General features: G+C 37.9%; 1 protein-coding gene across 2 annotated transcripts; it reads left to right on the forward strand.

The window, feature by feature from the left end:
• Positions 1 to 527: 527 nt before the first annotated feature.
• tprg1 (tumor protein p63 regulated 1) lies at positions 528 to 26,134 on the forward strand. 2 transcript variants are annotated; one of them, XM_066709187.1, is made up of 6 exons: positions 528 to 685; positions 1,552 to 1,764; positions 3,911 to 4,002; positions 8,786 to 8,962; positions 22,961 to 23,114; positions 25,490 to 26,134. In XM_066709187.1, exons 2-6 carry the CDS (start codon positions 1,558 to 1,560, stop codon positions 25,682 to 25,684), a joined length of 825 nt encoding a protein of 274 aa, XP_066565284.1. In that variant the 5' UTR covers positions 528 to 685; positions 1,552 to 1,557; the 3' UTR covers positions 25,685 to 26,134. The 2 variants fall into 2 exon arrangements, with proteins under 2 accessions (XP_066565284.1, XP_066565285.1); XM_066709188.1 differs by having other exon boundaries at positions 534 to 685; positions 1,538 to 1,764.

The raw sequence follows: 26,134 nt of genomic DNA on the forward strand, positions 1-26,134 counted from the left end.
TATGATCCTTGTGAGAATTCACTAGGACAATCTATTAGAGGTGCACTATTACTAAAAATTATATATATTTCAGAGGCAGTTAAGTCTGATAACATACTAAGCTGATTAATCTTAATACCTGACTGAGTAATAATGAAAATGACAAAATATTTTAAGGTCAAGAGCACAATTACACAACACATAATTTGCAAGTAAATACATTTTAAACAGCTGGCACTGGAGTTTACAGACGTAAGTAACACTAGGGAAGAGCATAGCTATATTTAAAAGCAAAACAGATAAACCAGCAAGACTGGTGAGCAGCGCAACTACCACCTACAGCTGCCACACAGGTTTTCATATATCCAAATTTTGTTTCCGCGTTACACCTCCCTCAATGCACACACTGGGTGCGTTCGTGTAGCGCAGTTGGCCGCCGTCCTGCGCGGCTCCGCCAATGGGATCGGTGGGATTCTGCAGATCTGCGCAGAGCTGCGGGAATCTGCGCTACACGAAGGCCGCCTTTGCCAAGCGTGAAACGGACGAGGCGCAGTAACAAATGAAACAAGGAAATCACGTGGTGGAACTGCACTTGCTAGTTAAACAGGATTTTTTTGTTTTGTGTGTTTTGTGATTTTTTTTCCCCCCTGATATTAATTATTTGGTTTTATTTCAATATATATACACACATATATTTGTTCTCTCGGTAAGTATGCTTGTTTCTATTTGTTTGTAACGTGTGTTAATCAATAGACAATGTTGCAGAATCGGGGCTTCCTCGTTGGCGTCACATAACGATTGGTTGCGATGGAGATGTTTTTTTTTTTTCTGTTTTGCAATGAGTGAATTATTAAACTTTTCAAACGTATCAGCAGTCCAAGTCGTAGCAGAGTTAAATAAAGCGTTTTTATTATAGTTTGTCTTCATGCTTGTAAAATTGCACTCTGTTATGTGAAAATGAAAGGAATCTCCATCTTCGTTTTTTTTTTTTTTTTTAAGATTAAGGAACCTCACTACAAAAATAATTTCAATGCAATTATGATGATGATGATGATGACCATGATTATTGTCAATCATCATCATCATAATACACTAAAAGGGGATAATGCATCTATGATTAAATGCAGCATAGTTGTGTTAAACAAAATGACTGTATATTATTAATAGGTTTTAATATAGATTTCCCATTAGGTAATCTATTTAATTCTGTTCAGCCTTTTGCAATTCAGTATACACCTTTTAGAAACATAAATATAGGTTTTGTGCATTAGTTTTAATGCTGTGTTTTTTTTTTTAATTTCGAACAGCTTTTTACTTCCCTACAAACTTTTAAATACTATATACAGCAGTAGAAAGCATATTCTCATGTTATTTCTTCCTTCAGATTTTTTTTCACAAATGTTAGCAGTTTAAATGAAGTAGGAATTGTTAATAGAAATGAATATGTTTTTCATGTGTCCTAAATAAAGGCCTACATTTCCCACATGCCCACGAAGAACATATTAATTTTGACTGCTTTCTTTAGTCTGATTCTAGGTTTCATACTAATTAATTATAGGCAATCTCTTTTAGGTCACCATGTCTGAGGGAGATGAGAGTACGTTTAAAGCAGTTGAGCTGGCCGAAGAAGCCCAAGAGGCAGTGCCCACCGAAAAACTCGATCCAGGACTGAGCGAATCGAACCAGCTGAAGACTGCTGGCCCAAACCCCAGCACTGGGCAGAACCCAGAGAGCAAGAAGGAACTGTTGGAGCAGTATAAGATGAGGAGATTTTTTGTCCTCAGGGTAATGCAATTAAAAACAGATCACAAGTTTAATTATTTCCTTATTACGTAGCAGTGACTACTGAAATGTCAGTTTGGAAACCAGTATATTTTTTATAAATGTAACTTAATGATAAGATTGCATTTATCTTTCTTCGTAACTTATTAGTAGTGCTTCTTTTAGGGATGTATATGTCTTACAATTCTGAATTCAAATGATTTGGAATTGCTTTGAAGTTTCACCTGGGAAAGTGCAGAGTTTAGATTGCACCAGAAGCCATGTTTTTTGGGCATGCGCATTATGATTGCTTTCAGTTTTGTAGTTTCACCTGTAGTTTTTAATACCCACTGAAGGCAGACTCCATGTGAGTGAGAATCCAAAACTAGACTGTGAGGCAAATTAAGCTGAAGCAATGTTCCCTTTCCTTTAACATAGGAATGCAGAGTTAAATTTGATGCTCCCTGCTGGGATCAGACAAGGATTTATGTATTCGCACTCCCAAAACCCATGCTCTTCTGGATGCCTCACTCATCTTCACTTGTAGTCCATGTCAGTTAAAACTAGATGCCATTGGCTAGTCTCCGTTATATTTTAAATGCAGGCGTACTGCCTGGTTTATTTATGCAGGCAGACAAGCACAGAATATGAAACCTGTTTTTGGTAACTGAATTTATTGTTACTTGGGGGGTATAGTTATTTACCCACAAGTTCCAGACATTGTTTCCTTTGAAACGCTAATAAAACTGTCCAAGATTAAACACCCAATCATTAGGACTTCCTGTCTGTAATAAATATGATTGGGTTGAATGAGATTAGAAGAGAGAATTTCCTGCAGTGCTGTGTGTTACTAACTTAATTGGTCTGTGTCCCAATTTATTGACGTGTCACCCTTTTGTCGGCAGGAGCAGTACAAATTTATGGCCACATTTATAGAACACAACGGCAGAGAATGCCAAATGACGCAAGCTGGCCTTAATTTAATCTGGAAGTGATATCAGCTCCATTGGATGTAATGAAACATTTTTGAGACGGCCACTTTCATTTGTAAAGTGCCCACTCGAGTCTGTTTGGTGTTGGAATTACGTTTGTTTGTATCCATTTGGAATGGCGACTGCTCTGAAACTATTTGTATTGTAGGAAAGCCATGGACCACAATTATATTAGAAGATATGTTGGTTTAGAATGACCTTTGTTCATAATACGTCATTTATGAAAGCTATTCTTAATATGTCTGATATCTCAGTGAGCAAGTGACAGGGAATAAAAACTCCTTTATAGAGCTTCTGTATTATTAATTCAGGCCTATGTAATTGACAGTGCCCCTGTATTAAAAAGAAAACATTGTGTTATCTACAGAGCCAAACACTTAACCATTGTGCCCCACCATTATGTGACTTTTGAAACTTTGTATGTGTAGGCAAATGTTTGAGGAAATAAATAAACTGTAGGACAGCAGATGGTCATGTACAGTACATTGTGGTCAGTTGATTTAGCACATATTACAGCAAGCTTGAAAGATACCTAATTCAGTAGCCATGTATTGCTACATAAAATAAGACTGACCTAAAACGACAGCAATTTAAATATTCAATATACGTAAAGAGAAGAAACTTAGGTTAGCCATACTTCTCCTACAATTGGCATTGTAAGCTATAATGAAGCTTACATTTTTAACTCTAATACTAGATATATAGAAACCTATCCCATACAGTAATGTTAAATGCCCTCTGGGGTTACCAGAAATATGAGAAGGAAACCTATACATTTTAATATTAAATGTTTTTTTTTAGCCTTTCAAAAAGCTTCAAAATATACTTATGATATACTATATCAGAATATTATATTAGTCATCAGTGTTTAACAATGCATATATTGCATTCATTATATTTATTATTTCTCTTTACTGTGGAACTTGAATCAAAGTTTCCCAGTTTTAATTTTCATCCACCACAATATTAACAGCAATAATATGTAGAAATGCTGTACCAATATTGAAAGGATGTTGGTGCCAGAAAACCTAAATTGTGGATTAATAGTTTGATTGTGTAAAAAGTGCTTATTTTAATCCCTTTCTGTTTTGTTGTAAAATACAATCTGGTCAGCTAATGCACATGTTTTTTGAAGGGAAGTATTTTAATCTAACAGTTGAATCTGTGCCCCTCCCCAGCCTGGTGCTTTTGAGCAAGCCATTGAAGACATCCAGTCACTGGTCGACAAAGAAGAAGATGGCACCGTTCAGAGTGTATGGCTGTTGGCAGAGTGAGTGTGTTGATGTTTTTCTTCCTTGATGGTTAAAAATAAATGTTAAAAACATAGCAATGGCATCAAATGCTGAGCTGCTTTGGCTATTTTTACCTGGAACACAGAGTGCACATAGTTTGTTTTGTATGCAGATACATTGAATCTGTATACATCGTTTGCAAGGCTGCCTTTGGCGTAGGTTTTCTGCCTATAAGGGAGAGTTTTTATTGACTGGGTCAAAGCAGCTAGATTGGAGTAGTGAGTGGTAGCAGATTAGTGCAATAATATACAGAGGAGAAACTTCAGGGTGAGGCGTGTATAAGAAACACTATGTTTATTGTGATGAATTTGAGAACAGGATGCAATAAACTCGGCTTCTTCTCTATCTAATGAGCATAGTTTGCTGAACAGCACATCATGCTGTGAAGAGCTGGGAGTAAGAGGATGTCACTTGGAGGCAATGCCTCATCACAAACTCTTTCACTGGAACAGATCACTAGCTTGACGAATGCTGAAACAGCAACAAAGAAGTCACACAGAATACATTACACAGTATATTGCCAAATGCATTGGCATACCAGACAAAAGCACAAAATAGAGCAGTTCTTGATGTATTTAATTGGATTTAGGCCCACCCTTGGCCTTAATGACTGCTGCAGTTCTTTTGAAATATGATTGGAGACCAACCTTCCAATAGTGCACTTTCTAGTCCCAGTGGTGCACTTTGGGATTGATGCCAGGACATCAGTTGTGCAGCTGTTTTTAAGGATTCGTTTACAGCAGACATGCAGTACGGTCCCTATATCTTCATGCACTGTATCATGTTAAATAGTAAATAGTCTAATGTTCTTTATCAGTCGCCTAGGATTGATTTTGTATCCTGCCATTAAGTCATGGTAAGCTATTTTAGACCTAACTACAGCCCGTATGGATGTTGGATGATGCCTTGAATCTTCAGAAGTGTCCAGGTGACTTTTGGATATTCAAAGCCAGGTATTTTTTTTTTGCTGAAGCTTCTATCTTCACACTTTCAGGCAGGATAATCCCCAACACAGTCTTTGTCAATTATTGTTATTATTATTATTATTATTATTATTATTATTTAGTTCTTAGTAGACGCCCTTGTCCTGGGCAACTTACAAAATAAGTAATATATAAGTAATATACAATACAAAGTGCAATAATACAGTACAGTTCAAAGCAAAGTACATTTTACAAATTCTGAATTTACATAAGTGTACAGGAGATACAGTAAACAATATATAAGGTCTTACATCCTAGATTGTAAAAGCTGATAAGTGCAGACAAGATGTTAAGTCACAGTTAAGAGCTAAGGGAGAGGGAGCATAGGGGAAATCAAAATAAACAATACAAGTGCTAGTAATGCAAAGACAAGAGTATGGCACAACGTTGTAGAAGTGCAATCTTACAGGAGAATGAAAGACTAAATTACAAGTACAGTCTGAAAAGATGCATCTTAAATAATCGCCAAAAGGAAGTCAGAGGGTCTTTGAAAGAAAGCGGAGTAGGGAGACGCGGCGGTAGTTCTGAGGAGAGGTAGGGTCAGGGGTTGGATTTAGCTTGTTTAAAAGCAGAAGGGAAACCACCAGAGAGGAGTGAGGAGTTGAGGAGGGAGGAGAGTAGATCAGGAGCGGTCGCTTGGAGGAGGCGAGTGGGGAGAAGGTCCAGGGCACACGTTGTGGGTTTGTGACCTAAGAGGAGAGAGGAAAGTTCAGGGCTAACTTGTTATATTAGTAAAGATAAAGGTAGTGCAGCTTTGTGTCTGTATCTATTGTGAATGCTTAGTGAAGTATCCACATTTGCCTGAAGGCTTTGTAGCAATCAAGCTCTTTTTTAGAGTAAATGTGTAAAAGTTGCTCCACCATGAAAAAAGATCCCCCTGACTTAAATAGTATCCATAAAACATTCATTAGCTGTGAAAGGAATGGGGAGTATAAAAACAAATAAAGCAAGCCAAGATTAATGCCCTCATGGCATCAATTAAAAGATAAATGGCTCAAGGGAATTAGTAAAAGATCAGTTGGAAAGTGTTGAAAAGGGATGTGGGCGTTCACTTTTACTTATGTGGACAGCTCCTGTGTCACCTGACATCATCCGTCTCTCTGTGGCCAAAAACAGCTCCCTAAAAGTTATTGTTCTACTTCAAAGCCTCAATTAATATATCTGCCTGCTGGTAAAATTGGTCAAATTAGTTTAATAGCCACAATGAGGCTGTCATTACAGCACATTTGTTATTTCACTTTGACTGTGCATCAGTGGAGTGTACGGAAGCGGAGACTGATTTTACACGGATGTTTTAGTTATTTTTACAAACATAGGCCTTCTGCATTCAGGCTTTAGCCGCAGTTCAAATGAATTAATCTTTTATGTTGAAATCACATCTGAGAACTGGAGATAATGTTGTGCATTTTGTGTTAAGGTTGCCAGAGGTTTTTTTCTACGATTTGTAAACTTTTACATTATGAACATAATTGATAAAAGGTGTTGCACTTAGTGGATTTTAGCCATAAGGCATAAATACAATTAAAAGGTTTGTGTGGGGTTTTTAAAACCACAATTAAACATTGATTGTGATGCATTGTATGTATTCAGTCTAGAAATACATTGGGGAATATGTCTCTTTCAATATGTATAATTTGCTTTGGACAGCATGGAACATTCTGACTGTTAGGGGTCCACTGCCAAATGTTCATACTGGGACGGAAGTCACACCTTAGTGCCAAAATAATCCACGTTAGTAAAAAAAATCACATATGTTTGTATTATGATAAACACATTTACGCAAGAGACACTGAACAAACTGAGATCTAATTAAGTATTTGTTTTTATTTGATTTAAGGGGATGCCTTGTTAATAATCTATGTCCTAACAATATAAAATTATTATACAAACCTTATTGGCCATTACCAATTGAATTATTCAGTGTTTCAAGTTTACTTAAGGCAAGAATATTTTGAAAATGTGATCTTTAAGCTTTTGTAGACTTACCTTATTAAATAATGGTAGGATTCACAATTCCAGTTTTGACATGCTGAAGTGACAGAAAAAAAAAACCACACACACACACACACACACACACACACACACACACACACACACACACACAACTTTAATGCCTAAAGGCTGCCAAGTTACCACTGCAGCCCCAGCAAATTCATGTGCTTTGACAACAAAACAATCAACCTCAAGAAATTGCTTAAAAGCTTTATAATATCACAATCTGCCAATCGTTAGGCAAGCACACCCCTCTAAGGATTACTTGGACTCTTAAACTTTAACTTGTGGTCTAGATACCATCCCCACCTTGCTCTGCCTTTGTTTCTGGAATTTTTCTTGGCTGCGTCAGAAAAGGTTTGAGTTCTCTGTCATGCTGTAGAGGGAAGGTGGAGCTGCTCAGTCCCTGTGCTTGGCTTAGCACTATGAGCCAGAGGCCCTTGAATTGCAGCACATCCCTTTACTTCAAGCTGTGCAATAGGGTGTGTTTTTTGGATTCTACAAATGCATAACAATACTCACTGGGATTTAACTTCCAGCTGCTTAAAGAATTAAACCTTTTCTTTATTTGTTTGTATTGATTTTATTGTCAGAACTTGGCACTGTAGTCTTCTAATGGGGAGATGTGAAAATGTGTGAAAAGCTGCAGTAAAATAATAAATCCATGAATAAATCCCTTTCAACGCCTTCATGAAGTTTGTGCTTTTGGAGAAAATGAGAAGGTCAGCTGAGTTTAATAACAAACAGTTTGATTTGTATCTTCCTGAATGAGTGGAAATCCCCCAAAAATGCATCTGCTGGAAAGGAAGAATGGAAACTGACACCGTGAAAAATGGGTTCATCTGTGCGTTAAAATTGCTCTCAATTCAATGAAAGTATACAATAATTAAGTGAACAGGTTTTTCTTCACAGAGAATGAAATAAGTATGGAAAAAAAGTGAGGCTTGGGATTTCAAATACTTAATAACATTAAAGAAGATTCTACTTGGTATAAGCTTCCATAAACCTGTACGTACACTGATCAGCCATAACGTTATGACCACCTGCCTAATATTGTGTAGCTCCCCCTTTTGCTGCCAAAACAGCCCTGACCCGTCGAGGCATGGACTCCACTAGACCTCTGAAGGTGTGCTGTGGTATCTGGCACCAACACGTTAGCAGCAGATCCTTTAAGTCCTGTAAGTTGCGAGGTGGGGCCTCCATGGATCGGACTTGTTTGTCCAGCACATTCCACAGATGCTCGATTGAGATCTGGGAAATTTGGAGGCCAAGTCAACACCTTGAACTCATGATTCATCATACCAGGCCACCTTCCTCCATTCAGCAATTTGAGCTACAGTAGCTCGTCTGTTGGATCGGACCACACGGGCCAGCCTTCGCTCCCCACGTGCATCAATGAGCCTTGGCCGCCCATGACCCTGTCGCAGGTTCACCGCTTTTCCTTCCTTGGACCACTGACCACTGCAGACTGGGAACACCCCACAAGAGCTGCAGTTTTGGAGATGCTCTGACCCAGTTGTCAAGCCATTACAATTTGGCCCTCGTCAAAGTCCTTCAGATCCTTACGCTTGCCCATTTTTCCTGCTTCTAACACATCAACTTTGAGTACAAAATGTTCACTTGCTCCCTAATATATCCCACCCACTGACAGGTACCATGATAATGAGATTATCAGTGTTATTCACTTCACCTGTCAGTGGTCATAATGTTATGGCTGATCGTGTATGTTGGTAACAGACTTTGTTTTGGGTTAATTACCATGAAATGTATTGTTCTCGGATTGCAGAGTGGATCACTGGAACAACGAGAAGGAGCGCATCGTCCTGATCAATGACCACTCTCTCCTCATCGGCAAATACGACTTCATGATGCTCAAGTGTGAGCAGGTGCAACGGATCCCTCTGAACCTTATAGACCGCGTCTGTCACGGCGCCTTCTCCTTCCCTCCAAGGTCTCTTATCATGTAAGTGCCCCGGCCCGCTCCACCACAGCAGCACAAAGATATTAAGGTTGTGGTTGGCGTTCTACTTATACAACTGAATTGGGTGTAGATTTCTATGGATCTGGTTTGAAATGTTGGTGTTAGCTTGGTTTGAGGTTTAGGCTGTTTGGCTTTAAAATGGGATGTAAGGGGTTTATAGTTAAAAAGTCTCTCCTTTTCTGCACTGCAACATTGTGTCATAGCATTCTGTGCGTTTTTTATATCCCTGTATGTATGTTTAAGGTAACCTATTGATGTAATAGGTTTTGCTTCACATAAATCTTTGTTATATTCTATCAGGAACGTGTTTAATTTAAATGCACATTAAGTTTATTATTTTTTTCTTGTCTATTTTTAGTTTTATTGAGTGTGACTTCAAAAATTCCCTGGCACACCTGTTCATGTCTGATGGCACACCAATGTACCACAGCACCTTTGTTGGGAAACGGTACCTTATGGAAATCAAAGTGTAACAAAAGACACACGCCTTCTTCAAAGAGAATAGTGAAGTTGGGGGCAATAAACCCTTTTGACAAGAATGGTCCTTCTGTTCTAGGGCTGTAAATGAACTGTAGTCTTTCATTCAGTTTTAACTACTGTGATTATGACAAATGACCTAAGAAAAAATCAAGGGAGGGGTCCTCCATTCCTTTCGAAGAATATCTGCAAAGTAATTATAGAAACTGCTGATTGAGGCTTTAGTAATGGATGAATATGACGGATGCTATTTAGATTTTAATTAAATCAAAACTTTGACACACCCACCAATCATTACTTGGAGAGGTAAACCTTTACATTAGATATACACAGGAAATCTCTGGCAAAAAAGGAAAACCACTATTAAGTGTGTAATTTTGTGATTCGCACCTCAATCAGAGTCATGTGTTCCATGTAGGTAGTTTGATATTTTTGGAGAAAATTGTATGATCAATTTACCTGAGAACCATCTGCACTTTTTCCACAATTTAGCTTTAATCAATAATTATATATTATCTTAGTTTAACACTGAAATAGTCAATTACTGTAATTTCTGTCTTGATGAAACATTAACTTTATGGATGTCTTCTACACAATTTAGGATTAACCATGGGAGATGGTCATGGGATAATTAAATTACACTAATACAGGCTGGCAAAAAGGAATTAAAAGTTTTGAGGATTATGCTATGAGAGGATATCAAGATCTGTCCTTGAAATAACTTCTCAGCTGGGCTGTAGGGTGACTGATTAGTATGAGGAATTAATTTAAGTTTAAACTTGGCTCGGGGGACACCAAATGAAGTATAACTAAATTGATTAATAAAATGTAACGTGATGTGAAGTTCATATCTGGAACATGCGTGAGATTTTACCTGCCACAATTATAGGTCAATTATGAATGGAGTGACTAAGATGCTGCTTCCAGATTGTGTCCCAGGTAATTTAAATATGTAAATGAACTATATATTTTTAAAACATATATAAGTAGAAAACAGAATATGTTTTTTTCACTTTTGAAACAATTGTATATTTTCCCTACTTCACTGCAACTCACGATTCACACAATTGGTTTCACCTGAAGGTTTGAACTAGATTTCAGATTGGTTAAGTGTACGAAAGTAGTTAAGAATAGAAATTACTTCACTTAACATTTATGTTGTTTCTGAGTTATAATTTGAAAAGTGAAGATATATTTTGCAGTTTAATTCAGTTTAGGCTTACGATTGGTGTTAGTCTGTGGGTGGAGCTAGGGCTAGGTTTACTTTCCACTAGGGTTAGGGTTGTGTTTCTGCTTGATTAACTAGGATACATGTACACTACATGGCCAAAAGTATGTGGACACCTGCTCGTCAAACATCTCATTCCAAAATCATGGGCATTAATATGGAGTTGGTCCCCCCTTGCTGCTATAACAGCCTCCACTCTTCTGGGAAGGCTTTCCACTAGACGTTGGAACAGGTTTTGCTTCCAGAAGAGCATTAGTGAGCACTGATGTTGGGCGATTAGGCCCAGCTCACAGTCAGCGTTCCAATTCATCCCAAATGTGTTCAGTGGGGTTGAGGTCAGGGCTCAGTCAAGTTCTTCCACACCGATAATGACAAACCATTTCTGTATGGACCTGGCTTTGTGCAACGGGGGCATTGTCATACTGAAACAGGAAATGGCCTTTGTTGCCACAAAGGTGGAAGTGCAAAATAATCTAGAATGTCACTGTATGCTGTAGTATTAAGATTTCCCATCAGTGGAACTAAGGGGCTTAGCCCAACCCATGAAAATCAGACCCAGACCATTATTCCTCCTACACTAAATTTTACAGTTGTCACTGCATTTGGGCAGGTAGCGTTCTCCTGGTATCCACCAAACCCAGATTCTTCCGTCAAACTGCCAGATGGTGAAGCGTGATTCATCACTCCAGTGAACGTGTTTCCACTGCTACAGAGTCCAATGGCAGCGAGCTTTACACCCCTCCAGCCGACACTTGGCATTGCCCATGGTAATCTTAGGCTTGTGTGCAGCTGCTTGGCCATGGAAACCCATTTCATGAAGCTCCCGACTAACAGTTCTTGTGCTGACGCTGCTTCCAGAGGCAGTTTAGAACTCGGCACTGATTGTTGCAACCGAGGACATGCAATTTTTGCGCGCTTCAGAACTCAGCAGTCTAGTTCTGTGAGCTTGTGTGGCCTACCACTTTGCAGCTGAGCTGTTCTTGCTCCTAGACATTTCCACTTCACAATAACAGCACTTACAGTTGACCGGGGCAGCTCTAGAAGGGCAGAAATTTTAAGAACTGACTAGTTGGAGAGGTGGCATCCTATGACAGTGCCACGTTGAAACTCACTGAACTCTTCAATACAGGCCATTCTGTTGCCAATGTTTGTTTGTCTATGGAGATTGCATGACTGTGTGCTAGATTTTATACACCTGTCAGCAATGGGTGTGGCTTAAATAGCCAAATCCGCTATTAGAAGGATTGTCCACATACTTTTGTCCATGTAGTATATGTCTTTGCGAATTGGGCGTAACTCCAGATTCTGCTGTTGGAGTTCTGGTTCTGGCTACAGTCAGGGATAAAAATAGGGTGGGTATTTTAATCCTTGACATAAAAATGTAATAATTTAGAGGTTTAAAAACATGAATGTTTGAGGGTCTGTCATGAGAAAATAGTATATTAGAAAATAAACATGAATGTAACTATATTCCATATGCCCTCAGAAATGTGTCAGATAGCCAGTCCTATTCTTAAAAGCCATGGTGTGATGATAAAGCCTCTCAAACCACATCCCACTAGAGCTGACAAACATGCTCCATGACCACATTTTATCTGTGTCACATTTAAGTAGTCCAAATATTAACCTAATAACTGTCTTCTTTCCCAAGTGCGATATTTTGTTTAGTACAGGTTCAGCTGTCTTCATAACAGAGTCACGCTGAGTCCTGCAGTGAAACCTCCTGCTTTTTAGTCACTGCAGTTCCTTGGCCACCTGGTGTCCATGTTACTCCAGGCAGCTAAGAAAGATATTTGGCCAAACGGCTTATTATTAATTAGGACCTGATTGGTGACGGTCTGATGCATTAACATTTTATAACCTGTATTTATTTTGAACTGTCTTACCAGCTTTTTGACAAAGGAAAATCAAACAATAGCATTAGGCATGCAGGCATCAATAGAAGAATACACGGTGCAGTGATTAAGGTAACAGGCTTTGTATACAGCGATTCTCAGTTCAAGGCTCTTATTTATGTGACTCGACAGCAGCAGTTGTTGATGCCTGGTTGACCTCCTGAAAACGATGAATTATTATTGTCAATTAATTGACTCTTCAGTGCCCATTTGGATTTCCTCCTTCCTAACGCAGCTCATGACTGTTTTGGACTGTCTTTTGGCAGCTCCTGCAATTAGACCTGAAAGTCATTAGAGGGTTTTTCAGGTGAGAAGAGTTCATACATTAATTTGCAGCTCCACCTTGACTTCCTTTTGTCACTGTCTCTGGAATGGTGTGAGAGGTCTTTCTATCCACAATTCTACTAACAAAGACTGCTGCTATTACAAACTGAAACGGCTAGTTTATAATTACTGGTTTAATTTTGAGGTTGCTGCTGTTGTTTGGGTTTTTTGTTGTTGTGAGTTTGCTTTTGATATTTGCCATGTGAACAATTACACAGTAATTTGCATCTGACAAGGTGTGTACATACAGAGTGTCAGGAGATGGGGTGGAGGTGGATTTTCTGCACAAATATTGATACTTGCATTAGGTGACCCTATTCAAGCTAGCTTATAATATTGATGTAGAATTTCACTGTTCTATTTAATGATCTTTCAATTGCATTTAAATTGAGATAAACAATTATCTTTTTAGCATTTTCAATTTTTGTTCAATGACAATGTTGGTTACCAACAATGGTCATGTTATTTATGAGAACGAACCTCACAGAATCCTGTATTGCTTCTTTTGTGGAACATATTTAAAAAATGTTAATTTCTACCACCTCACCAATTGAAATATACATAATTCTTTCATGTAATATATGTCACGTAATATGTCAATCATGCCATGATGTACTGTTGTGACTCGGATCACAGTTAATGTGAGCTTGTAACCTTTACTTTTCAAAGGCAAAAGAACAATTGTGGTTGTATCATCTGCAGTCAAGCAGTCATTGTCTCTTTTGGTAGAGATTGGGACATGACTGGTGTTTTCTGATCTTGGGGAGACAGCTCTCACTTTGTAGGCATTATCAATTTCCAAACTTTCATATTTGATGACCTTTCCACTTTATTTATAAGCGCCAGATTGAATTGAGAAAAAGAGGCTTGACAAGTCAAATGTAGTTAAGAAGCTTGTGTGACCACAGGCTGTAACAAAAAAACATTTGTCAGGAAGATAAACGGACCTTTATAACTCTAGAGATTGCCCAGCATTTTGCAGACTCCAGGTGTCGACAAGCCAAGATAATAATGTGCTGCTGGCTATTTTAACATTGTCCAAAAAAACAGAAAACTCAATGGATTTATTCTCTTCTCCTGAGCCGACCCTAGAATCACATTAGAATGAATGGAGGAAGCTTGTAAAAGCTTGGCAATATCCCACTGCCCTCTCTCCCCACATGTACAATTAGATAAGTAACATGTATTAAGTAAGGAACAATTTGACCTGAGTTCAAATGATATTAAAATGAAGAATTGTTTTCTTCATGCCAGCATATGACTTGGGAATAATGTCCTGATTCCAACTGTAGCAGTGTTTTGGTGGGGTGTGTCCACCGTAAGAAAGCATTTCAATTCACACCTCTGAAAAAAGAAATACTGGTGTATAGTAATAATGCAGATAAACTGTTTTAGTGGTTGGTTTTCTTTAATGGGTGTTACAAGCATGACGTTTAACCTTGATATTTTGTCTGATATAATCTAGACAGGTTTTCCTTTTAAAATAAATGTGCTAACTTGTTTGACTTTCTTTTTCACATGCACTGCATACATGTCAAATAAGTGTTTTTAAACAATACACAAAAAGAAGACTTCTACAAATTCCAGATTCCTTTCTCCTTTTAGAGAAGAGAATGTTTTGTGTCTGTATAATTCAGAAATGACAATTCAATTTACAATCCCATTCTTTTGGCATTTCTCTTGGCTCATGTCTACTATTTGTCCTGTGGCTTGATGGATAGAGTTTATATATTTGGAAAGTTTGTTGTTTTTGTTTAAACTGTCTAGACAAAGTAATAACTGTGCTACCCAGTAAACTATTAAAATTACATTTTCAATGTGTAAGTCGTGTCAATTTTAAAATGTATGCCCCTACCCCAAGAAACACCCCTGTCACTCTTTAACACTAATGTGTAACGGTACATTTAGTAAGGCAACACTAAATCCTTAAGCTCTGTAGGTTCAAAGGTCCTTCCCAATCTGCATTTAAGATATATATACAGTTAACAAATAGTTTAAATCCTCCTTAGTGTGATTTTAAAGCAGATCTGACAAACTGTATTTGCAATGCCCCTCCTCCCTATCTGTGACTCCTCAGTTGTTTGACTTGTCTGTGACTAAAATGTAGTTATCCTATACATCATCCTTGCGGTAGATAATTGCTAGCCATATACTTAAGAGAAAATACATTTATCTTTAGAATTCCTAACAGAAGGAATCGTCACCAAGTCTCTGTAATTCGAAACTAATATTTTCCATATGATTATTATTTTATGTATCTATTTATTTATTTTACACAATTGAATTTTTCCATGATGCATTTAGTAATTCATTTGTTTTTTGTTTAATGTGATATGTCTACAATAAGTACAAGCTTTACAATCTTAAATTCATTGCATGTCAATGGTGGTGTTGCCTTTAAGTATTGAGGTCCAAACTGTGCTGAATTCAATCTATTTGTTATTTGGGTCTATATCTTTTCAGGCCACACAAAACATCTAGGGATAAATATTGGAATTGTGTTTGATTGTTCCTTTGTAATCTTAGTTTTCCCCATGAGAACCGTCAAAAGCATTATACCTTTTAATGGTACTTTCACAAGGCTAGAACGTACTGTCGCTTTTATATATGCCAGTAGAGGAAGTAGCCTATGTTTAACAGCAGGAGGTGCTGTTGCCTGTCCTTACAACAGATACAGTTTTGCAGCTATGAAGACTGCAGAGCTATTTCCTCAGCCATGTCTGTGCACTGCATTCATATTAGCTTCCGTGCAGTATTTTGTATTATTAATTTTTTGTTCGTAAACATCTGTCAAACTTGTTTAATGAATATAAAGTAAGAGTGCTTCTTAAGGCCTGTTAAACACACAGGTTTAAATCCCTCTGCAAACAAAAAGTAATTCCGCGTTTGCAATATTTGAAAATAAAATAAAAACTTTGCTTCTAGAATGTTGATATCAATCCCCTTCCTTCCACACCTGAGGGTTCTGAGACAAACTCGCAGCACCTGTTGTCTGGTGAGTGATTTGCCGTAGAAACAGCTTTTTCAAGAAGACCGTAAACCAAGGTAGGGGAAAAAGCAGGGCCTGCATGCTGATAAAAGCTGTGATTCACCTCACACACCTGTTTTCCAGAGGAGGGAGCAGCGCATTGTAGCTGCTGGAGGTTTGTAGCCACAGGCACAAGCTTGAAGAATGTGGGCTACTGAGCATACTGGCAGAGATCATGGTCTAACCACCTCATCTATTAAAGAAAAAAAATAAAAATAAAACATCTAATATTTGTTTTATCTTCTGCAGAATTTACCTTTTTCTTTTGGACACACAAAGATATGTTTCCCTAGTTAGCATTTTCATACTTTATTTATAAAGTATCTATAGAGCATAAACAAAAGATTAATAAGCGAGAAATGCAATTCTTTTTTTTAATTTTATTTTTCTTGACGTTGCACTGCATTGAAATCAGCGGGACTTCTTTTAAATTCCTCCTGAGTGGATATTGTTTCTAATGGATGTCAGGGCATTAATCAGTAGCTGATAGATAGTTTGACAATGGAAAGCCTTTCTTTGTAAGCCCTTGTCTGTTACTAAAGCCATCAGAGCCAGTAACTGATAAGAGCGACTCTGCTGAACCACGAAGGAAAGTTGTTTGAAGTTTTTTTTCCTCCCCGTTTTACAGAACATTAGGATGGTATGAGGCCCATGATAAAGATGACAAATTGAGCATCGGTGGTGTAGGCCAAATTATAGTTATCAGTCCTGATAAGACAGCTAGCTTGTGAAGAGTTGCGTCTCTGTGTGCATGTGCTTTCTTTATTACAGCTGTGCATTTTCAGAAGTGCTGCAAGCTCCTTCATCAACCGTGACGCACTTTCCGAAAGACAATAGCCGTGCTTATTCTTTATTAATTTTGCACACCCTGTAATGGTTCGTTCATACCCTAAGGTGTGGGAGCAGGAACCAAAAAATACAACCTGACCACACCTGGCAGCTGCATTCAGTCTTACATTATTTTTTCCTTTAATGAAGACTATTACTCCATAGATTGCAAGGTCATTACCTCAAGGGATGAAGCTAGAAAATGCTGAGGAGAAAAGAGGGGTGTTAGCAGGCTGTTGTTATAGAATGCTATTGAGCAATCAGGAGATTTGTTTATTGGCTCACAGACAATGTGGGACATTCGCCATGGCAGCTGAAGTCTGCTCTGATATTTATCTTGTGTGTTGACTTACGTTTTCACAGTGTGCAGGGCGGTAAAAGAATTTCTGTTTGGGCTCTCAAAGCGTAAATGAAGAAGTGTGTTTGTGTGTGAGTGTATGCTTTTTTTTTTTTTGGCTGTGTGTTTGTATTTGAAGGTGGCCTTCACTATTGACATTATCTGTAATAGATTCCCACATCTGGGTCGGATTCTTAGGTGCATAGGTTCTGTTCTTTCCCTTTTTCTAACTCTCTTCTTCTCTCCTCTCTGCCTCTCCTTCTCTCCCTCTTTCTTTTTAAGGGTGTGAGTAGTGAAAGTCCAAACATTAGTTCTCTAAGCATGATTAGTGCTAACAAGATGTTTGGGTATAGAGAGCTGGGCTGCTTTGCCTGTCTGGGCTGGTCTGCTCACAGTGATAGCTTACTTGAGGAATTTTGTGGTTTTTGATACAATGAAAATTGCTGGGCGTTCAGACAAAAGGAAGTGTATACCAAACCCTCCCCCTTACTTATCCATCCCCCCCTCAACTGAAATTGAATAATTTTAAGAACTCCATATATCTGCAGCTTATTTTTTGTGTGTGTTTCTCAATGGGGTCCCTTTCTTCTTTTCTCAACACAATCATTGTCTCTTTGAATGACATTGTGCAAGCTGTTTTGGAAATCACTGCCTTATAAATTACGCCCATCCCTGAGTTTGTGATGTATAACTAGCAACTATTTCGTAGCCCAGGGTGTTGTATTTAGCTTGGCAGGACTTTCTGTTGTTTGCACCATGTTCAAGGTGCAGCAGACTAACTTGGTTGTCACAAAACAGCTTGATAACCTTCGAGTCTTCTCTAAACTTAAACATTTTAGTGCATTTCAGGGGAAAACAAAGCCCAATGCATCGTAACTAATCATTACATACCACAAAGCCATTAAAGCACTAAATCTTTCTAGATGTGCATCCTTTTCCAATATAAATCAAATAAATGCAAATAATTGTGTATGTTGGTGTGTGATGCCAGTATGACATTCTTTATTCTAAACAGGTCAAGTAACTTATCTAAATGTAAAATATAAAATAACTTAAGGTTTTCGTTATATCCCACTCAGCTGCTGAAGTAAATTATATGATATTTTGTACAATTCTGTGTATTTTCAAAAACAGTGCTTAAACAGCAAGCCCAGCTCTTCCCTTAGTGTTTATTTGGACAATGATCAAATTTCAGGGTTTTGGAATGTTTATTTATTAAGATAGAGACATAGCCAAGCCTAAACATAATTTAAGTATCTGTTTTAGCTTAAATTGCCTGACTGAAAACAATATTGCGTCACTAATTTAAAAACCAAATGTATATATCATTATCATACCTGAAGACATTCTGCACAGATCTTCAGGGGAGATTTCACCTGAAGAAAAAGAAGCATTGCCATTTTACACTTTACTTTAAATGCCAGTTTTTTGTTTGAATGTGTTTGGAAATTATTATGTGTTTCCCTGATACATAATAACTCAATTTGTGTATCACTTTGTGCCTCCACTTTATTGTAAACACTCAGCAGTTGCCCTCTTCACTAAGAGTCCTTCTTACCTCGGCCTTTGTCACATGGTGAACTTGGACGATTGCTGTTTTACAAATAGACCTACAGGGATTAGGAGAAGATCAATTTCTGCTGGGCTATTCAACTTCCGATGTCCAAATGACATCTATCATTGATCTGGGCTTGCTTTTCACTTTCTTATTTTTCACATGGAAAGGAAATAGACAATAGTTATATATCACAGTCTACCCTGTGGCTGACTGGACAAGTTGTTCTGATGTTAAGGCAATTGATGTGAGCCAATATGGATGGCACTGTTAATTCTAGACTAGTCAGTAACAATGCTAATTTTAGTGTAGATTCGTGCTCTTTTCTTTGCTTGTTTCAGTAACACACCATGATGTATTCGTCAATAGTAACCTTTTTCTGCACGAATGCTTAGTTATTTCATTTTACAAAGCTCTTTGTAATAAACTAATTTGAAAAGTACTTGGGAGTAATAAGTAGTATTATGTATGTATGAATGCATGGGACAGGATTATACATTCTTTAAGATCAGTGCCATTTCTAAGTGAACCCCCCGGACAATAATCTCTCTAATTGAGTAAAAAGCTGCATGAACAATAAAGAAATGATCTTATTTGGTCCCCAGGCAAGATTGATTAATTGTTTCTGGATTGCAAACTAAGAATTACTGTTTGCATGACTTAACCTGCAATCCAATTAGTTCCTTTCTTGTGAAGAGCCAATAAAGTCCTTCTCATTTTTCCACTGTTCACTTTACTTGCAGTTGTTACCTGGAGCTACAATTACCATATTTTTTTGAGCAACTGGGTGCGTCATCTAGTAAGTCAGAGAAAGAGATAAGAGCTATTGAAATCCATGGCTTGCTATGTGGTGAACTCTGCTTTTTTTATTTATGACCTTGTCATTTGTCTTACTCCAAAAGGGGCATATTCAAATACTTTTTCAAACTGTCAAACAATACCTTTCTGTTCTTTCTCTTTCTCTTACCTACTCCCATGTCAAGTAAATGACAAATTTAGTTGGTTTTAATACCTTTCTTAAAGTTTCCAAATCAATAACAGCTCAGTGATGGTAGATAACATTATTTTTGACACCAGAAACTAACTCTGTAATGATACTATTTCACCATTAATAACATTCCCACACTGTTACTGTCTGTAGACGAGCAGTCCAATATTATTGTAGCCTGTGTATGACTTACCTGATCTTAACAGGGGGCTGAGTATTTGTCAGTGCTTCATATAATACAAAGCCAGACACAGCATTCTTAAGAAGACAGAAAAAACAAAACAAATCCAAAAGGGCTCCAGTTTTGTTATTGGTTCATGCCTTATTAAATTTCCCATTCCATTAATGAATATTGCCCAAAGCAATTTTGAACAGTTGTTGGCTCTTGTATTACAGGTACTTCAGTACAAGAGACTGAGTATTCGTTTTCAAGTGCTTTGGTGAAACATTTTAATTAAGTTATTGTAATTAATGCAGAAGCCATCTTTTGAAAGTTGCAGTTCTGGCTGGGTGATAATGAAGATTCATCCAATCCTTTGCGATTCTACATGCATCGAAGCGCCTAGTAGAAGAATTTATTATGCACTCGGGGCGAGTGGGGGCCGCTACTATAGCTCCTGGAAACAAAGGCTTATGCATTGAGCCTTCACGATATAGCCCCCCATTGTAGTGTATGAAACAACTACCGCAGGTCCCCGCTAGTTGCATACAAACAATGCTTTAGCCTACGCTTTCCCAGCCCCCCAGAAGCTGGCATTCACTTGCTTCAGCCATACATTTCCCAGCTTCCAGGTGCCACACATGGCATGTTTTAGCCCATGGGCTCCACGCTCACAGAAGCTGCTCTTCCCTTGCTTTAGCCTGGAAGCTGTGAGATGTAAGGCTGAAGCAGGTGTATTGCGGCTTCTGGAGGCGGCGCAAAGCTTCCATAAAGAGCGCAATACAGGCTACATGAACCTGTCCTCATTCTGTTACGTTGTCTTAAATACACTACATATACATAAAGAAATAAATACAGAAATATATAAATAAAGGCTACTTGAAGACAACATGTTTAAAATGTAGCCAATCAATTTGCCCCTCGATGGGCTCAAATGAAAGGCGACTAATGGAGAGCTGTAACACACGGAGCTGAGAGAATAAGGCTAATTGAATAGGCAAGTGAATAGCAGCTTCTGTGAGCGTGGAGCCCATGGGCTAAAACATGCCATGTGTGGCACCTGGAAGCTGGGAAATGTATGGCTGAAGCAAGTGAATGCCAGCTTCTGGGGGGCTGGGAAAGCGTAGGCTAAAGCATTGTTTGTATGCAACTAGCGGGGACCTGCGGTAGTTGTTTCATACACTACAATGGGGGGCTATATCGTGAAGGCTCAATGCATAAGCCTTTGTTTCCAGGAGCTATAGGAGCGGCCCCAACTCACCCCGATTGCATAGTAATTCTTCTACTAGGCGCTTTGATGCATGTAGAATTGCAAAGATCGGGTGGAAGATTAAATTATTGGTGATGTTTGTTCTTATGTGTTTTTTTAAGGTATTTTTTTTTCCACTAATCTTGTTTCAGGTTTGTGCACTCATTTGCTTCTCATTAAGCCCTTTACAAGAATACTGAGGAGGAAAGTAGAGCGTTTTTGCATGTATTAATATATTTATGATATGCTAAAATAATAGTGATGAACATTTTCTAAAGAATGAAAATGGTCTTGAATTCTGTAGTGTTCCTTTAATAATATCTGATCAACATCCAGATCATTTCTTGCCTGTTTGTTTGATTATGTTTCGGTTTATTTGTATGCTTTTTACTTTATTCAAATTGTTATCAATATTCTTATTGTTAGTTTATTTCAATGCATGGTAGTAAAGCATTTTTTTCCACACTGAAGTAACAAACTTGGCTTGACAGTGATCTGTTTGGTGTCTTAGCTGGAACATTGCAAGACAGTTTAATTTTGTATTTATTATATATGCATTTTGCAGTAATTTATTTTCTCTGGAATTCTTATGAAATAGGCTTATATAAGACACTAAAACTGTGGCCAAGTGCATGTGACACCTCCTAGACTTTTTGTAGCAGTTTTGACTTTAAGGAAGCCTTCTCTAGCACACATGACCTCATTTGCAGATTTGGTTTTAGCGGAGATGTGGGGTGTGGTTATTGAGTTCACAAGCTCAGTTGTGAGATAGATATCTGTGGAATGGAGGCACTTTTCAGAGATAACACTGGAACAGATAAGCATTGCAATCCAATGAAGTAATACTGAGGGAAGTGTTGGTCTGAGTTAGGACAGCAGGAGTTTGGGAAGAATCCAGACTTTTGAAGAGATCATCAGACCTCTGCATAAAACTCTCTGACTTAAAGCCATTGAGCTCTTCTTTACTTGACTAATCTTTTAATACAATGTTATTCATTTCATTGGACAGTTTAGAAGCAGAAAACAGTAAACAGAATCCAGTGGAGTCACTGTAAGAACCACCTGAAATGTCTGAATCTTGAAATGCAAATTTACTAATGTTGAGCATGTTTAGACTGCGTAAAATGTCCACTTCTCTGGAATTTGGCTCTATAGGACTGGGTGTGGTGGGGGTTGTGTTAGAGGGAGGGATATGATTTAACTAAATCATTCAAGATTTGAACCTTTGACTTTGTCGCCCTGAGGGGACTAAAGATGCATTGCTTGTGTATCTTGGTGGTTGTGTTTAGAAAGTGAGAATTCAGAGAATAACTCAGTTATTTTGGTTAAAGTTCACTTTTTGAATCACTACTTTCAAAATTAATATTAATCAAGTGTATGACTGCTTATTGCATAATAACTTCTCACTTGCCATAATATGATCAATGTGTGATTACCTGAGCTGGGTTCCCTAGCTATTGAACCCATCACAAGAAAACAGGAGAAAATCAGAAGTTTATCTTTTTTTTGTTCAAGCACTCAAAATTAGCTTAAGCAGCAAAATAATAATATGTTTTTCAGTAAGACTTGGAAATAATCATATCACTACTGTGGTCCTTGAGGCTCAGAGTTCAAAACAAAACAAAAAATTGGGTAAGAAAAAATGTGCTGTCTGTTGGAAATTTATCAACCAGTGAACCACATTCCTAGCATTCTTATTTTAAAATCTCTTCTTTTGTGAATTTGTAGAATAGCAAGCCAATTTGCATTCCCTTTGAGAGGTGTGGAATGAGATTTGGGAAGTAATAGTAACCTGAAATAATTGGGAAAAGAACGGAATTGAAGACAAGTAGGAACTCATCAGTAAACATCTAGTTTTTCTTTTTTTTTCCCCTGCAACCGACAATGTTCTTGTCCTTTCACCCTGTGCAGGAGAGAAGGAGAAGGAATGCGTGTATACTGGGACCGGCTGAGGGAGCCTTCCTTCATATCTCGATGGAACCCCTTCAGCACTGACTACCCCTACTGTACTTTCACCTATCATCCCGTGAAGGATGCCAGCAAGAGGTTTGCCACTTTATGTGAGGTAGGTGTGCAGGCTCAGCCGGTGAGCCCAGGTGAAATAGTCATCTCTGCTCTATTAGGTGGATCCTCTTGAAGGTTGACTGAGAGCATGGCCCTAGTTTATTAGTCTGAAATGTAATGCAATGAAGAGCCTATCTTATTAATCAAAGCTGGTGCTTCAGAAGATTGTCTGCTACTCTTTTGTTCGAAATGTCATTATGCCTACTTGAGTGTGGGATTATTAAGAGGAATATGCTAATAAACCAGTATTCATTTATTGACTTCATATAATGGTTCTTTTTGTATTGAATGCTGCTCCATTGAGGCCTTATTGTAGGCTTTCAGCTTTAATGAAAAGCATGTCAGTAGTTTGAAAACATGACTCATTCAAATGCAGCACAATATCACCTGCTCTGCTACTCTGTATACTTCCAGCTATGTTTTACAATTACAAGTGCAATTGCTGAACAGGCATTTCAGAATCAATTACATCAAAGTCTGGGAATAAACCATAAAACTGTGGATTAAACCCACATTTCATCTATTGTCATTTGCTACTGTTGGGAAATATTGGCAGATGACAATCTATTTTCTATAACACTGGAGACGTACAGTGGATGCTTTAGAAGTGTATGATTATTTATTATTCTTTCTCTGTAGCTGTTTCTCATTTTTGCATTCTGTATGCATCTACATTTTCAATTTGCATTGGGGATTAGTGATAAATGTGAATTTCAACAGCCTGTGGCTCATCTGTCTTTTGGGTTTGATGTTGACAGATATGTGCATCGGGTGAAGTGTGTGTTTGGTCAGACAGGTAGCCGTAGGCTGTGATGACTGGTTCTTCGTGGAATTTGGTGTGTGTGTGTGTGCGTCTGTAGTGAAACTCTGTCATTTAGGAATTAGCAATATAAACAGGAAGTGAGTTATGCAGCCTCTCCCTAGCTCTCTGGAGAACAAGTACAATTGATTAAACAAAGTATGTTCAACCTTATAGAGCAAGCAGCTTATTTAGTGAAAGGTTTCCTCTGAAAAATCTCAGCTCTGGTGTATAGGGTTGGGCTGCTGTTGCACAATGTTCTTTATAGAGAATTAAACTTGCAAAAGCAGCATTAGAAAATAGATAGGCTAGTCAGTAAATAAATAGTTAAAAAGCTACTAAAGATCTTTCATTGGTAAAAAATAATAATAATAACATTGCAAGCTGAGAATAAAATGAAAAGATCTGTATTAGAGATCCATTGTTGTACTTTTCCTCTATAATGTATCAGTAGCATTGTTCTATTTTTATTTAATATTTTATCAATAATAGAGTGGTTATACAGTACTTATAATTATTCAGTCAGTTAGTAGTCTTGCAGTTTAGCTAATGGAGCAGAAATCTGCTGTTTTCTTAACACTTCTGGGATGTTTTATAGGTTTTCTGTGTTTTGGCCATTACTGGCATTAGACCATTAGACTGCTGACGTGTATAATTACTATGAGGTGACCTCCCAGATAATCTTACAGGTCATGTTGTGCTGGTGTCCTCCCTCCTGAGAACATTCCCAAAATTCCACGCTCATTTAAAGGTGAAATGGGGGTTTTCGGTACACTTCAGTATTGGATGTGCATTTTAAATGTGCCTTTGATCGCTTTCATTTTTTTAATTAATTGAAAACACGATATAGAGTGAAGGAATGGATGAGAGGTTTTGGGACTTGTTATCTGGTCATAACATTTATTGTAACTTTATCTAATGCTTGATTCAGCCAATAAGGAAGTAGAAATTTGGTTTAATAAAATAATGATTTAAGTAATTATATAATTCGAGAAAGATATGAAGGACATTCAAAGATATTATTGATATTTAATGTCTACTCCATGTGTTAAACTTTTTCATCTCCTTGTCCTAATTGATTCAGAGAGCAGGTGAACCCAATTAATCTTTAGGGTAGCAGAAAAAAACAGGAATTGTATAACTTCTTCAGCCGTGTAATATATCACAGTGGAACCTGGAGAATGCAGACTCGGTCGTCATAAATTTAGATCCCAGATCCTTGAAATAGCTCTGACTGCACTGGAAGTTTTGCATGTCTGTCAGTTTTCTATCCGTTAGTGATTCCCGTTGTTCCTAACGGATATTATTGTTTTCCCATAAAGAAAATTGTATTTGACAAATGTTTTTCCTAAAATCAAGCTTTATCCACTAAATGGATATGTCACCTGTACAATAGAAATAAGAAAACGTATGCAACACTACGTACTATGAACAAGATTAATTAAAAAATAAAATGTGTTAAAGTTGTTAACACTGAAACAAAAGTAAGTCTGGACGAATGTGTAAACTTCCTCCTCCCAGACCTGCCTATTGTCAGTGCTCCTTTAAACTGAGACTGTGGTGCTGTTCTCCTTCAGCTGCAGAACTTCAGAGAACAGCTGACTCAGGCTGCCCAGAAGGCTCATGCCAAGAAGCCGGTCCCAGGAAAAGCCAACGGGGTCCTGGTTCTGAACCAGCCAATCCTCATCGAGACGTACGTGGGGCTCATGTCCGTCATCGGGAATCAGAACAAACTGGGCTACTGCCTGGCGCGGGGCAACATTGGCTTCTAGCCATCCTGCTCTCACGTGAAGTACTCAGGTTTTTTTTTTTTTTTTTTTTAAGGAAATCTTGAAGCCTTAAATATGTTATATCACATCTTGCTTTTTTCATTTTTGTTTGGCATTGATCTTGAAATATGTAAATACATCAATATATATTGAATAAATAAAGATTTACAATGGTGATTTGTTTCCTTTTAGTATTTTTCTACTGTATGTTGTCCATTTGCAGCCTTTGTCACAGAGTTACCTCACATATCAGTCTGGTCTAAGAAAGTAACAATACCAGTTAAGTTAACTGTCAAGGTTTCTGGGAAATTCCCCAGCCTGTTTGTAGTTTTTTTTTATTTACATTGTTCATGCACTGGTGGATTGGCACAGCTGTAGAACTGCTGCATTGTGGGTTTCCTGTTTCCCTGGTACCAGCTATCCATTAAAGCAAAGCGCCTTCTTCTTCTTTGA

Source organism: Amia ocellicauda, chromosome 7 (assembly GCF_036373705.1).
Source record: "Amia ocellicauda isolate fAmiCal2 chromosome 7, fAmiCal2.hap1, whole genome shotgun sequence".
In the NCBI taxonomy this organism is placed as follows: domain Eukaryota; kingdom Metazoa; phylum Chordata; class Actinopteri; order Amiiformes; family Amiidae; genus Amia; species Amia ocellicauda.